This window comes from Azolla caroliniana, unplaced genomic scaffold (genome assembly GCF_043228905.1).
Source record: "Azolla caroliniana isolate FFs.n. ecotype wild unplaced genomic scaffold, voAzoCaro1.0.p SCAF_7, whole genome shotgun sequence".
Classification (NCBI taxonomy): domain Eukaryota; kingdom Viridiplantae; phylum Streptophyta; class Polypodiopsida; order Salviniales; family Salviniaceae; genus Azolla; species Azolla caroliniana.
Window position 1 is genome coordinate 19,206,105 of NW_028230442.1, and position 14,143 is coordinate 19,220,247.

Genomic DNA, 14,143 nt, shown 5'->3' on the forward strand with positions numbered 1-14,143 from the left:
TCTCCCATTTCCATTTCCTGTTTATTGACACATGTAAGAGCAGCATCTCCTCCTGCAGACTCTCATTCCTGCCTGAACCCTAGGGTTTTAGCTAGGTGAGCTATGGCGAGGTTTCTGTTGCACACTTCCACCCTCAACCACAAGTACATTTTATGCAGGGCTCTTGGAACGCTCAGCTCCCCGCAAGGGAAAGCTCTTCTCTTCGACCGCCATGGAAATCCCGAAGAAGTTCTCAGGTATATAAACCTTGACGCTGGAAATTCGTCAGTCGGATGTTCTCCTGCAATGGGAAATGGGTCACGTTTTGGGTTCGCCCGTCCTGATGCTTTCACGCCCTAATTATCCTAAACAGCAGAATACATGAGAACAGAACATTGTTTTGGATTTATGTGTTATGCATGCAAATGGAATCATTGTTCGGCATTCATCTGGTACACATGAAAATGGAATCATTGCTCTGCATTCATCTGGTACACATGAAAATAGTAACATTGCGCTGCATTCATGCAGTATACATTGTTTTGGATTTATGTGTTATGCATGAAAATATCATTGCTCTGCATTCATCTGATACACATGAAAATGGAATCATTGCTCTGCATTCATCTGGTACACATGAAAATGGAATCATTCGTCTGCATTCATCTGGTACACAAGAAAATAGTAACATTCCGCTGCATTCATCTAGTACACATGAAAATGGAACATTGATTTGCATTCATCTAGTATACATAAGAAAATGTAACATTGATTTGCATTCATCTAGTATACATAAGAAAATGAAAACGTTGTTTTCAAATCTTCTAGTATGCATATGAAAATGGAAACATGGTTTTTGCATTCATCTGGTGTGCATAGGAGAATGGAAATGTAGTTTTGCATTCATCTGGTATGCACATGAAAACGGAAACATTGTTTTGCATTCATCTGGTACGCATATGAAAATGGGAACATTGTTTTGCATTCATCTGGCATGCATATGAAAATAGAGCATTGTTCTGATCTGAGGGAGGAGATAAAGAGAGAGACAAGCAGACAGACAGACTTGTAGATGTCCCGGGAAGACAGCTGAAGGAAAAAGAAGTATGTGTGAAGATGCTTGCAGCCCCTATTAATCCATCTGACATAAACCGAATCGAAGGTCATATCATAATCGCTATTGCAAGAGATGTAGTACCTTTTTTTTTGTTCTTTAGCCTTTGTTTGTGGATTATTCTGTTTCAGGTGTTTACCCTGTTGGTCCTCCTGTACCTGCTGTTGGAGGCAATGAAGGAGTGGGAGAAGTGATTGCAGTTGCAGATGGGGTAGAGAAACTTGCAGTGAATGATTGGGTCATCCCTGCTATGGCTGGTTTAGGTAGGTGTCCGCCCTTTGTAATATTCCAAAGGTGCTTTAGTAAATGGAAGGAGATAACTGATGCCATTTGAGTAATTATATGGTCAATCCCATCCCACTTTTCTCTTTCTTTGGGTGTTAACCAGGAGTAATTCCAAAAATAACGAAAAACTAAGTAATCTTTTGGAGTTTCGCCCTAAATCATAATTCAGCAATATATTTTTCTTGTATGTAGGAACATGGTCCAACTATGTGGTGAAGGAAGAAAGTGCATGGTGCAAAGTCCGGAAAGACATCCCGGTTGAGTATGCTGCCACAGCTTTTGTTAATCCTTGCACAGCCTTGCGCATGCTGGAAGATTTTGTAACTCTAACTGAAGGTCCATGTAATGAAATGCCATGTTTATCATTCTTCAAGAATGTTGCCAAAGTTTACTCTTTGAAAAAGCTCACACTTTGCTCGGAAATGGTCCAGGAGATTTAGTGGTGCAAAATGGTTCCACCAGCATAGTTGGACAATGTGTTATTCAACTTGCTCACTTGAGGGGTTTAAGAACTGCAAATCTTGTTAGAGAAAGGTTGGTTCTTGCTCGTTGCTAGTATCATTAACTGTTGACTATGGTTTTTATATAATCATGTCGTTTTGTATTCGTAGTCTCCTAGAACCCCATCTTATGAAGATTTAATGGCATCATGAAAGAACTAAAATGTAGTTAAATTCAATGGTCACGTGCCATAAAATTAGGATGTAAAGAAATGGAAAGTTCCACTTTCCTACCAAAACTAGGGAGAAATTCTGATTAATCTTAAAACTCAAGAAAGAATTTTTAAGTTTTACAAATTCTAGTAGCTTTGGAGAGAATAAACCTGCAAAACTTTTTAAAACATGAATCCCACCATGGAATTGCAATTATTTACTCTATTTTAAGTGCTTAATATAAATCCGTTATAATACAGAGTCCTTCCTTACACCATGATAGTGGGCCCAAAGGAACATATTCACCCAATTATGAAGTAGACTGCGTATCTATTCTGTTGTTTATTTCCATAGTATTATCCTTACAACATAACATAATCACCACATGAAAAATTCTATCGAAAAAATGTTGAGAATGAACATGATAGATGGCTTTAGAGAGATCTTGTGTTTTAAGAGATTTTAGAGCTTGTTTTGTCTTGTAATACTGACTTGTTAGTATATGCAGATCAGATCTGGCAGAGGTGAAGAAGAGACTAGAGGGCTTGGGTGCCTCAGCAGTTTTCACTGAAAGTGAAATGAGTTCTTTGGTAAGCATATCCTTAAGCTGTTGTTAGTTTTGAAAGGTTCCAATGAACTATTGACTCTCTAACTAAATTTTGAAATAATTTTCAGGATAATATAAAAGGTGCCAAACTAGGGCTAAATTGTGTAGGTGGAAGTGCAGCAACTGGGGTCATGAAGCTACTTGGGTAAGGTTTAGAATAGGTATCAGTTTTATTTTTGCATACAAAATATTTATATTAATTTGAGAAATAAAAGAAATTTTCGGTTTTTGTTTTCCAACAGTGAAAATGGTACCATGGTAACTTATGGTGGCATGGCAAAAAAACCTATTACAGTTTCTACCTCTGCTATGATATTTAAGGTAATGTGTGTTTTGAGCACTATAGAAGTCTGAATAAAGACATCAAATTCTGTCCTTAAATCATAATCACATTCAGCACCTATGTGTGTATATAATCAGATTTGAACCCAGGTAAATGGGTAAAGTTGGCTTACCACTAGAGCATAGCCCTAATAAGGTGGGAGAGAGTCTCTTAATTTAGAAGTGATTTGACTGATCTTACTTTCACAGGGAATTCAATTGAAAGGTTTCTGGCTCCAAAAGTGGATGAGCAAGCACACCCCTGAGGATTTAGCAAGAATGACAGAGTACCTCCTCGGATTGGTCTATGAAGGCAAACTTACATACCCGTGAGTTTTCATTTTTCATCCCTAATGGTTATAACATGGACATTTTCAAGTTGAGCCATCAAACAATCCTAACTTTTTTTTCTCATCCTTTGGTATATGTATTTCCACAGGATGCAGACGGTGCCATTATCCGAGTTCAACCTTGCATTAGAGAAGGCGCTCGGGAAGCATGGCTCCGCAATGAAACAAGTCCTTAGGTTCAATTAATTGGAGGTGCCAAACAAAAGAGGAAATCAATACAAAAAGATATTTACATGTAAAGGGTGTGCAATTGAATGTATAGTTAGTGAATGTGCTGAGAAAAAATCAAGTTCAGCACCAGTAGTTTTCATTGTTAATGCCAACATTTGTGAACATAATATGTAGCTCTCATCATTTAAAAGAGTTTTATGCATTCCAAAAGAAAAGATTTTATATTTTTAATGTTCAGACGCATGTCGTAACTAACCTTCTTTAAAGATTTGAGTTGTCCTTAGGCTCCCAAGAAGGTTGAAAAAGAACTTGACTTCAAAGATCTTGAATGTGTAACAGAATGCTGTTATGCTGGCATTGACTCATCAGCAGAGAAAACTCAATAAACTATGCACGATACCGATGGAAACTAATGTACATTTATCTTTTGATTGTTGATTGCTTTCACAATCGTGTTGAAGTGGCAGCTTGACTTGGATCATCACTAATCAAAATGCTTACCTTTTTGAGCTGAATTTTTTGAACTAAACTTAATGAAATGCTAAAGTTATGAAGTGCAAGTTGATACTCAAAATGCCAAAGATAATATATGAAGTATGCTTTATGGGTGAATTTCAACGATAATCATGATGGTTTGAGTTTTACATCCTTCAATATGAGAATCTAAGTGGATTCAGATCAAAGAAGTCATGGCATGGCATTCAGTAGTAAAAGTGTAATGCCAGACAGTAAAAGACTAAAAATCTCAGTGAAAAAGTTTACCCATTTGTCGTAAATACATTTCTGTAGTAGAATTGGTTTATGCGTAAGCTATTTATTGTCAGAGATACAAGTAGTATGGCAAAAGTAGATGTCCAACAAGGCAGTGTCATGCCAACACTGAGATTTAATAGTCAATGTGAATGTTTGTGAAATGAAACCCTTTGGAAGAGGGCTGTATGAAGCGGTTTTTGCTTTATGGAAAGCTGTCAAGATTCAATGAATTTTCTTTTAATCTCTCAATACCTCCATCCCTCATTAACAGAGTCGGTTCTTTCGATAAAAACCTGGAGGATTATTTGCTTCAATTCACATTTTCACCTCATGTTTCCTTTTTTTGTGAACTTGGTATTGGTATTCTTCCATTGAATCGATGGCAATTTTGAATTTTGTATAGTGAAGCAGCGACCACTCAATGTCAATTCCCATGTAGCCGAAGGGGATTAAGTCTCAATTTCAATGTCTGCCCACCATTCATGACTTCACCAACTTGATGTTTAATTAAAAACCATTTAATTTGTCCAGCCACAAATATGTTAGGAACTTTTGTTAAGCCGTATATGAATTGTAATCCTTGATGAATAAGGAAAATAATCGGATCATTGGTTTCTTGATCACATATGCAATTTAGTGTCCTGAATTTAGCATTCACACCCATGAGTGCCAAATACGTACAAATAATCTTTACCACTCATTGATGACACGTGTTGATAGTGAAATTGCTCATTGTTGGCATGAAAGTCGTTATCTTCAAAAAGTTGGATCTTAAGAGGGAGCCATATTATTCACCAGATAGTTTTAATATGGCCACAACAACTTTAGTTAATGATAGATACCAAAAGATTTTGGTTATAACAAATAATGATTGTACATACACTTTTGTCTACATTGGCAAATCTATGAGATCCTAATTCAACACATTTCAGTAATGCAATGATCTCAAATATTTGGTCTACCTTTGAACATCACAAGATATGTAAAAATATCATGCAATCCAAATGGTGGCAAAACATCACTCGGTATGCAAAAACATAATTAAGTTAAAGCATGTCCTCAATATGCCCACATCAACTTACATATTTGCGGAGTCCAGCATTTTGTGAGTCAATTTTCTCTTGTGAGTGAGTATGTGTTAGCCATGGGATGATGTCGATACTTGGACTAGACAAATTGACAAATCATGTATGAGTGTATATGTGTAATCGATTTCTACATTTTTAAAAGTAAACGTTAAGGCCCAACCTTATGTTGACGAGCAAGTTCAAAGCTAAAACTTTCATTTGCATAATTTTCAAGAAGCTAAGTTGACAAATCGTGTATGAGTGTATATGTGTATATGTGTAATCGATTTCTACATTTTTAAAAGTAAAAGTTAAGGCCCACCCTTATGTTGACGAGCAAGTTCAAAGCTAAACTTTCATTTGCATAATTTTCATGGTGAAAGAGGGTCCCCACTTTCTATGAGCTTCGACTTTGAAAGATTGTACCCATTAATATGTATATTCTATCATGTGAAGCTTAGTTGAAACGACCATATGCCTCCCTTGATGCACTCGAGTGGCAATGTACACATTTATAATTTCAATTTAAGGAACCAAATTGTATTTTCTTTTACCTCATTGGCACACCCTCATTTGTACATGGATCACAAAATGTGGGGGCTAGGACTCTATTCAAAGACTATAAATTTTCTCTTAGCAGAAGTCAACCCACACAAAGTTATTTGTGATGGATGGGAGCACATGGAAAAAACTCTATGGATGGTCTATGGATGGCCACCAACGTCACGTGACCTCATTAAAGAAAGATAACACTATTAGTTGTTTGACATATGTGAAATGGTTGCAACTTGTAAGGGCATGTTGTACTAACTAAGGAAAGACAATATACTTTTAGAGGTTGTATGACTAATTTAGAATGATGGTGATCGTTGGTTATGCAACCAACAAATATGTAAGGTTATACGATGCAATAACAACTCACCATGTAACCTATACAAGCCACTTGGAAATGCGTTGTCGAGGAAATCCTCATGTGTTCGCGAAATGAAGCGGAACCATCGAGGTCCTGGACTGGAAGGATTCGAAGTCTGTACTAGCGTAAACGAGAAAGTATTTAAGATAGATACAAAGAGAGAGAGAGATTGAGAGACGAAGATTCTAATTCAGAGACTGATTGAGAGCGAGATTTTGAACCCTTGACTTCAATTTTTGAGGGACAAGATATATCACTAAAGGATAACTAGATTTTTATTTTTTATTTTTTTCTTGATTCAGTACATAGCTTGCTTGATCAACTCCTTGATTGATTCCCCTTTTCTTTTATTCTCCACTCTTTTATAGATGCCCCCATACATATGATGCATGTGAGGGTGCAAGACATGCATACAATGCATGTAATGCATGAAATGCATGCGATGCATGAAATGCATGCGATGCATGTTTGCCATTTGGCACTCATGCATTACATGTGATGCATGATAACCATGTCACTCATGCAAGCTCTCATGTATGAGAATTTACATATGAAAAAGTATAATGATGAAAATACAACTTTTTTAAGAAATGACTTGGCTTTGTGGTATGTCAATTGTGTTATGTAAGGTTGTCCCTCCTTGTGGGGAAGGTTGGTCGAAAAGCCGAAATGAGAGTTGATTAGCCGAAATCGATCGAGAAAACCGAAATCGTCCAGAAAGCCGAAACAAGAATCGGCTGTCGAAATCGACCAAAAATCCGAATCGGGAGTCGGTTGTCGAAATCGACCGAAAAGCCGAAATGGGAGTCGGTTGCCGAAATTGGTCAAAAAGCCGAAACAAGAGTCGGTTGGCCGAAATTGCTTGACAAGTCGAAATAGGATTCAGTCGAACAGTGGTCGGCCGAACAAAAGTTTGGATGAATTCCCACACACACACACACACACACACACACATATATATACATGAGAGAGTCATGTTAGCTGCATATATATGTGGGATAACTCACTGAGAAGAAAACAATGAGAGAAGCGCGAAAGTGAACCCTTCTCGGTTTTCTCATTTCCACATGATTTTCACACCGTTGCCGAAAATCTTCACGAGAGCGTACATTTGTGTCTAAGAGATATTTATGTAAATGAGAAAATCAAGATTTGATCATAGAACAATATCTTTAGTATAATTGCTCCTTCTCTTGAATTTCTAATGTGTTTCTAGTGTGGTTCGTGCTTAGAGAGCTACCATATCTCCCCGTGCTAAGCCATTATCATTACTTAATTTCAACTTTGTGGTTGTGCTCTGGTTAAGTGTAATGCGTGCATAGTGAGGTCGTAAGTAAGGGGTGTTAAGCATCTATTACTAATCAACAAAAGATAGAAAGGTGAAGAGATCGGATAGAAGAACCTGATTCTCTCATCCACCGCCGAGCTATGATCAAGACATAGCCCACCTACCATTGACGTCCCATACCAACAAATATTAGGATGGATGACTAGTACCTTGGCATAGGTAACATGATCATCTAGACGAAAGCCTAGCCCACACCACTAATAACAAAGATAGGATATTATGCATAATGGAAAGTCATTGCTAAGGCAAAGAGAGATTATTAGCACATCGGTAACGCCCTTCATAATTGAATCCCCATTCCTAATGGTGACCTGCATACAAAGATTGTGGAGCCTTTATGCAATTGCCAACAACCGAACAAAAACACTATTGGTGTCCTCAAATGAATACTTGGTTAGGCTTCATGAAATGCATTTACATATACTGCTCCACTTTTACTAGAATTTAGAATGCACGAGCTTAGAGCTTAATTAGCTTGAAGTGAATTATTGATGAAGGGTACCCCATGAAGTCCATCAAACAAGAACCCATTTCTCAAGCTCCAATTATACCACATTCCCCCAATACCTATGATAGTAAAACACAACCTTATATGATGGGGTAGGTGGAGCTCTAACACCCCCAATAAAAACTCGTTGAAAAGGTGACAAAACAATGCAAGTTAATGATGCCAAGAATTGCAATATACCAACCTAACTAGCTTTAGCAACTGACCATGTAATGAACTTGTCTCACATCTTCCTCAATCAGTGTACAGAAAAAGCACGTATCAATGAAAATATGTCTTCATTTTAAAGCTATTGCCAAAGGCAACCACCCACCATCATACACCAAAGAAACACCATTGCATGAAATAGAAAATGAGACTTCCATCTTGCATCCAAAACTCAAGCTACAAAAGCATGGTTGAAGGTTGATCCTTTATTCCTAGGGAGTATCTAACAAAACCATGTGGAAGAACGAGAGAGAGAGAGAGAGAGAGAGAGAGAGAGAGAGAGAGAGAGATTCTATTATTGTAATATGACCTATGAGACCAAAAATATTTACATTTCACATAATGCATGTGAAAGTGAATAGTGATTCTTGATGTTCAAGATCTTTACCAATGAATGTTACAATCGAGAGAGCACATTGTAATTGTGAGAGAAATTCGTGCAAGATTTTGGTTTGGTTGAAGATGTGTGGAAAACATAGTCGAATATGATTAAAGGCAAATCATTGTATTAAGAGACAGACCAAGATCCTACAAGGTAATACGGTTTAGAAGATAGTGAGAGAGAGAGAGACAGAAATTGTGAAATTGCAACAGTAAACAAAAAGGAGAGAGGAGGTATTATTATTATTAAAAGGCTTAATGAGTGGAAGCTTGTTGCACACCATTTACACATTGGATAATGTGTAATGTATCCTAAACCTTCTTCGCTAACAAAGTTTTATCTTCAACCAACTTGTGGTATACATCATTAATGTGCACCACAAATATCACTTTTTTACAGTCAAATAACCAATCTTTCTATGTGCATCAACCTCCAACTTTGGAATTGGGAACCCTAGAATAGGGAATGCCAATATTGATTGCCGAAAATAACCATGTCTAGGTGTTATATGAAACCTACTTCACATTCTTCGAAAGGCCATCATTTGCCTCATTGACTCTAAAATGGCATCTTCCACAGTTACCAAGCCAAGCCTTGCCATTTGATTGAACTTTGCCTTGAGACTTTCTGAATAGTCTTGACGCACTCATCACTTCTGTTTCCAAAGAATTACTATCTTTTTTACACTCAAGGGATTGTCAATTGAACAATTTCAAACATTGTTTCCAAGAGAGCACTAATTATTTAACCACAATAGATTGTGAACATTTAAATGCTCGAGTACTATTGATAATTTTTATCTCCTCCCTTCTTTCTCTTCTTCTCTCTCTCTCTCTCTCTCTCTCTCTCTCTCTCTCTCTCTCTCTCTGTGAAACGCACAACTATATTAATAAATGTGTGTCAGAATATGGAGACATTCACTTCCACATGTATATATATGTGAAAATGTTATATTTTTGGTCTTATAGGTCATATTTGACCTCCAACAATGCTAATAAAATCTATTTATCCATCTCTATATGTGCGCACGGATGACACACACAAATCGAGAAATGTTCAAATTTTTAATTAGCCTCCTCATGAACAATAAAACATTTGTTCTATTCTCTCTCTCTCTCTCTCTCTCTCTCTCTCTCTCTCTCTCTATGTATGTGTGAACTGATTGTGTATAATTGGATTCACACAATAAACATTGTCATTTGAAAAAAAATGTCAAATAATAACATCTCCTTAAAAATCAAATTGTACTGTATTCAATTATAACAAAGTTGTATGCAACAGTGTGTGTGTGTGTGTGTGTGAACGCATTAAGTTATATTCCCATTGTTGAAATGAATTTGGTTTGATCATAAAAGCTTTATCCATTTACATCCAACATGAGTATGAACGCATTAAATTGTGTATCCTGTATTTAGTTTCATGTCGAAAAGTTTCACATGATTTTTATTGACAAAATAGTCATCGTTAACTTATTACATCCAAGGAACTTTTGTCAAACAAAGTTAGGTTATTTTGTTGGAACATATTGGAAACAAGTGTTTTCACTCATCTCCTCCATAAGTCTTCGAGTTTTCGAAAATGTAGCAAAAAGTCAAATTGCCAGCAAGTGAATGTTTAAGGCAACTAAATCTTGACTTGACTTCTTAAAATTGGAGACATTTTGTTTTGAAGAGACATAATTATTGATTTCTCATTTGTGTAAGCAAATTTAGGTAGTGTCATATGTTTTGTTATTTACTTAACTTGATTACTAAGCTCCATTATCGAGTGATGTGATTGCATTCAAACAATAAATGATTAATGTTAGCATATGTTGCGTCATTTTTGCGGTGGTATGTATGAATTCTTGAATCTTGAAAACAATCAGTTGGATTTGGTTTTTGACCACGAAGCTATACTGTTATTGGTAAGAGGTTGTTTTTACTTTTTATTTTGCACAAACTTAACATGTTATAAACTAGTCAAGAATGAGCTCATTGATGATACGAGTTAGAGACGTCTCTCACTAGTTCAAGGGGGTTGAACTCGGGGCCAAATTCATTTCTAGGATAGTCAATGAACTTGTGTTTTAGAGATTCAACTCTATCTATTAGCAAAACCCCACAATATTCAAGGTCCTTAATAAAAACGTCTATTATGTACCCTTGATTCCAAAACACATAAGTGATTTTCATGTCAATGAGCCCAATGACATTGAACTCTTTAAGTTTTTCTTTAAAGTGTGAACCTTTTGGGTTGTACATGTTCATCCTTTGACGGAGGATGAGACACATGTGACAACCCAATATCTTTGACCCCACAAGATCTTTGGAGGCAAACTAGCAACCTGTAAATCTTCTTGACCCCATACGAAGAAAGATTGTAGACGGCTACAAGATTATTTTCCATGTGTTTTTTAAAGGCCTTTGCACATTACTTTTCAAAGCAAGCTTTCAAACAGACTTATAATAAGAAACTTGTTCCCCTCTCGAATAGACAATGCTAATGAGTCATCGATGAAAATAAAGAGATACCTTTATAAATCAAAGTCAAACAGACAAGTAGGAAATTTTGGCTTTTACCTTAACCATTTGTTTATAAAAGTTTTGAAGCCGGTGGAAAAAACAAAGAGAGTATTCTTCGGTGTGTCTCCCTCACTCTTTGTTTCTTCTTATTAAAGAAACACATGGATTTAAGGTGCATGAGATCTACGAACACGACCTACTTAATTAGGTGAAGACAATAACAAACTAATTGCAAAGTTGTGCTATGGAGAACTAACACGTGTACGAGAAACTATCGAGGGGGTGTATGAACTATTGCCAAAACAAGGCCACGATGAATGACATTATATAAAACATGAAGAATGAATGAACTTGACCACATGGGCGGGGGTGAGGAAGTATTTGACTTCTTTCAACTTTCTCGAAAGAGCTATCCCATCAATGTGGAATCATAAATTTGAGAGAACCCAAGTTCGATCCATCCTTGCCATGGGCAAGGTCCCAACAATAGATTGCAGTCGGTTTCCCACGGATGTTTAAAAGATATCTATCTATCAATTTATCCCCTCATCCCGCCCCCGCTAACTATCTCTCTCTCACACACACATCATTGGGCTCGGCCCATCGCGCATAGGTTGAGACCTATCTCTCGTGGGCGGCTAATAGATGTCCAAGGGATCATCAACTCCTTCTATACAATGTCTAAGGGGTCTCCTCCTTCAGCCTTGGGGGGGCCCCTTTCCTGGGTCATGGGGCTTAGCTTGTGATTGTGCACATTGTGGGTCTGTCTCTATATGTCCATAAGTGTGTCTCTATTGTCCATCAGCGACTCTGTCTTGTGATTGCATCAAAAGGCTTCTACTGTCCATCTGTGTGTCTCTAGGTCTTACCTATAACGTACGTGTCTCTAGGGTCATACGTCGATCAATGTGTCTCTAGGTCATACCTATAACGTATCATGTAACGTATGTGTCCCTGGGTCTTACCTGTAACGTAATAGGCTCCCCCGTCTCTCGTCTCTGGAAGGCGAAGAAGAAGAAGAAGACCCGTGTATTGCCAACCCAGGCTCGCTCTCTCTGCGTGTGTGAATCGACTCTTGAACTCTTCTTCTTCCTTCTTCTTCTTCTTCCATCTCTACTTACTTTCTATGAATGTCCCTCTCTCATCTCATCATGTCTCTCTCTTCAAAAGTCTTCTCTCTCTCTCTCTCTATTCTCTCTCTATTCTCTCTCTCTCTCTCTCTATTCTCTCTCTATTCTCTCTCTCTCTCTCTACTCACCTATTTAAGCTCTGTTTCTTGCTCCCCTGCTTCTGAATGTTCTTTCTACTTCCTCTTTCTTTTTCTGTGCCTCTGTTTCTCTTCTGCTTTTGACTCCCCCAAAATTCTCTCCTTGCTCTTTCAATTTAGGGTTTCCAATTCCCCCCCCCCCCCTGTTTCTCTCTGATCCCTGCTTTCAGGGCTTCCTTCTCTCCTCTCTCTCTCTCTCTCCTTCAATTCAGGGTTAGGTTTTTAGGATCTTGCTTTGCCATGGCCGTGGAGATGCTCGATTTCCGCCTCTTCCATGGAGACCGAGCTTCCATGTCTTCTTCCTCAGGCTACCTCAGTAGCTTCGACCATGGGAATATCATACGCCTCCTCCTCGCTGAGACTCGTGACATTCCCACCATATCCGAGCTCCAACGATCTTTTAATTCCTCTTCCTCTTCCTCGTCCTCCTCTTCTTCTCCTCCTCCTCCTCCTCCTTCAGCCATTCGCGCTGGACATGCTCGCTTCCGCAGAGCTCCTTCAGCTAGATCATCATCAACAACAACATCTCCACACCAAGCTTCCATGGAAGCTCAGTGTGATGGATCTGAATCAGGTCTAGCTGTCAGAACTGGAGTATTCCCTAAAGATTCACCACATCTCTCTAACCCTAATGATTCTTCAGTGCCTCTGTTGGGAGAAGCCAAACTCATCAAATGTAATGGGGATATCAGAGATACAACAAATAATGGCAGAGATGCCAAAATATCCGACCTATTCGTGGCGAAAGATGGAAACGGTACCAGAGATGGTGGATCGGACACCGCGATGAAGATGTGCCTTGGTATGTCCACATCATCTGAGCAACATAGGAATGTGACCAGAGATGGATCGATTCGTATCAGGGATGCGGAATTGAGCGATGCGAACATGGCGAAGAAGAAGCTCGATGTGTCTTCTAACCCTAAAAGCAGTGGGTTTGAGGTGGGGAGGAGCGTGGTAATCGACCCGACAATGGTGAGGAGGCCCTTGTCCAGGAGGCCTGGTCTGCCCCCTTTGCCTCCCAAGAGGAAGGCCATGGAAGATTGCGTGGCCGATTCCGGAATGTTCCGGAAATCCAAGAGCTCAAAGACATGCCATTGCGCCCGGACAGGTGGGTGTTCATCCCGGAAGCATGGCTCCAGGAAGACCTCTCCCATGCTTATGTCGTAAAGAAGTTTCTAGACATTCTTTTTGTTTTCGGTCACTTGTTGTGTACATACAACATATATGTACATACTTTCATATGAGACCGGGAACTCCCATTATGTAATGAAAAATGAAGCAAGAGTCCGAGAACTCCGATTCTGTAATGAAAAATGAAGCAAGAGTCCGAGAACACCGATTATGTAATGAAATGAAGCAAGGAGTCCGAGAACTCCCGATTATGTAATGAAATGAAGCAAGGAGTCCGAGATTGATGCCGAAATCATGTTTAATTGTGGCTGGCATGATGGCCCTGAATCTGGTGATTATGTAATTAACCAGAAGTGAAAGCCACAAGACAAATTTTTTTGGGTTACATAAATATGTCAAACCTAGCAAAATGCTTATATATGTAATGGGAAATTTCAGCAAAGTATGTTTCCTTGATTGAAGTTAAAAGGGTTTCCAAGGCAAGATATAATTTTTTTTTGAGAAATTGGTGTTTTGCTAAGTATTAGATTTCATGATTAATTAGTTTCTAGTTACAAAGTGGGTATGTTGTAGTTGAGAT

At 38.3% G+C, this 14,143-nt stretch overlaps 1 protein-coding gene across 2 annotated transcripts; it reads left to right on the top strand.

The window, feature by feature from the left end:
• Window positions 1-3,702, top strand: LOC147862209 (Polyketide synthase, enoylreductase family protein). Of its 2 annotated transcripts, none has more exons than XM_087322829.1 (10): window positions 1-236; window positions 1,044-1,141; window positions 1,225-1,356; window positions 1,571-1,714; window positions 1,810-1,912; window positions 2,540-2,621; window positions 2,707-2,783; window positions 2,881-2,959; window positions 3,170-3,288; window positions 3,399-3,702. In XM_087322829.1, exons 1-10 carry the CDS (start codon window positions 103-105, stop codon window positions 3,493-3,495), a joined length of 1,065 nt encoding a protein of 354 aa, XP_087178955.1. In that variant the 5' UTR covers window positions 1-102; the 3' UTR covers window positions 3,496-3,702. The 2 variants fall into 2 exon arrangements, with proteins under 2 accessions (XP_087178955.1, XP_087178956.1); XM_087322830.1 differs by having other exon boundaries at window positions 100-236; window positions 990-1,141.
• The last annotated feature ends 10,441 nt before the right edge of the window (window positions 3,703-14,143 follow it).

Bases quoted from the DNA above. Each gene is read 5' to 3' on its own strand.
- LOC147862209 (XM_087322829.1), top strand. From the start codon at position 103: ATGGCGAGGTTTCTGTTGCACACTTCCACCCTCAACCACAAGTACATT. The intron at 1,142-1,224 runs GTCATATCATAA...ATTCTGTTTCAG, and splicing joins TGACATAAACCGAATCGAAG to GTGTTTACCCTGTTGGTCCT. The intron at 2,960-3,169 runs GTAATGTGTGTT...TTACTTTCACAG, and splicing joins CCTCTGCTATGATATTTAAG to GGAATTCAATTGAAAGGTTT.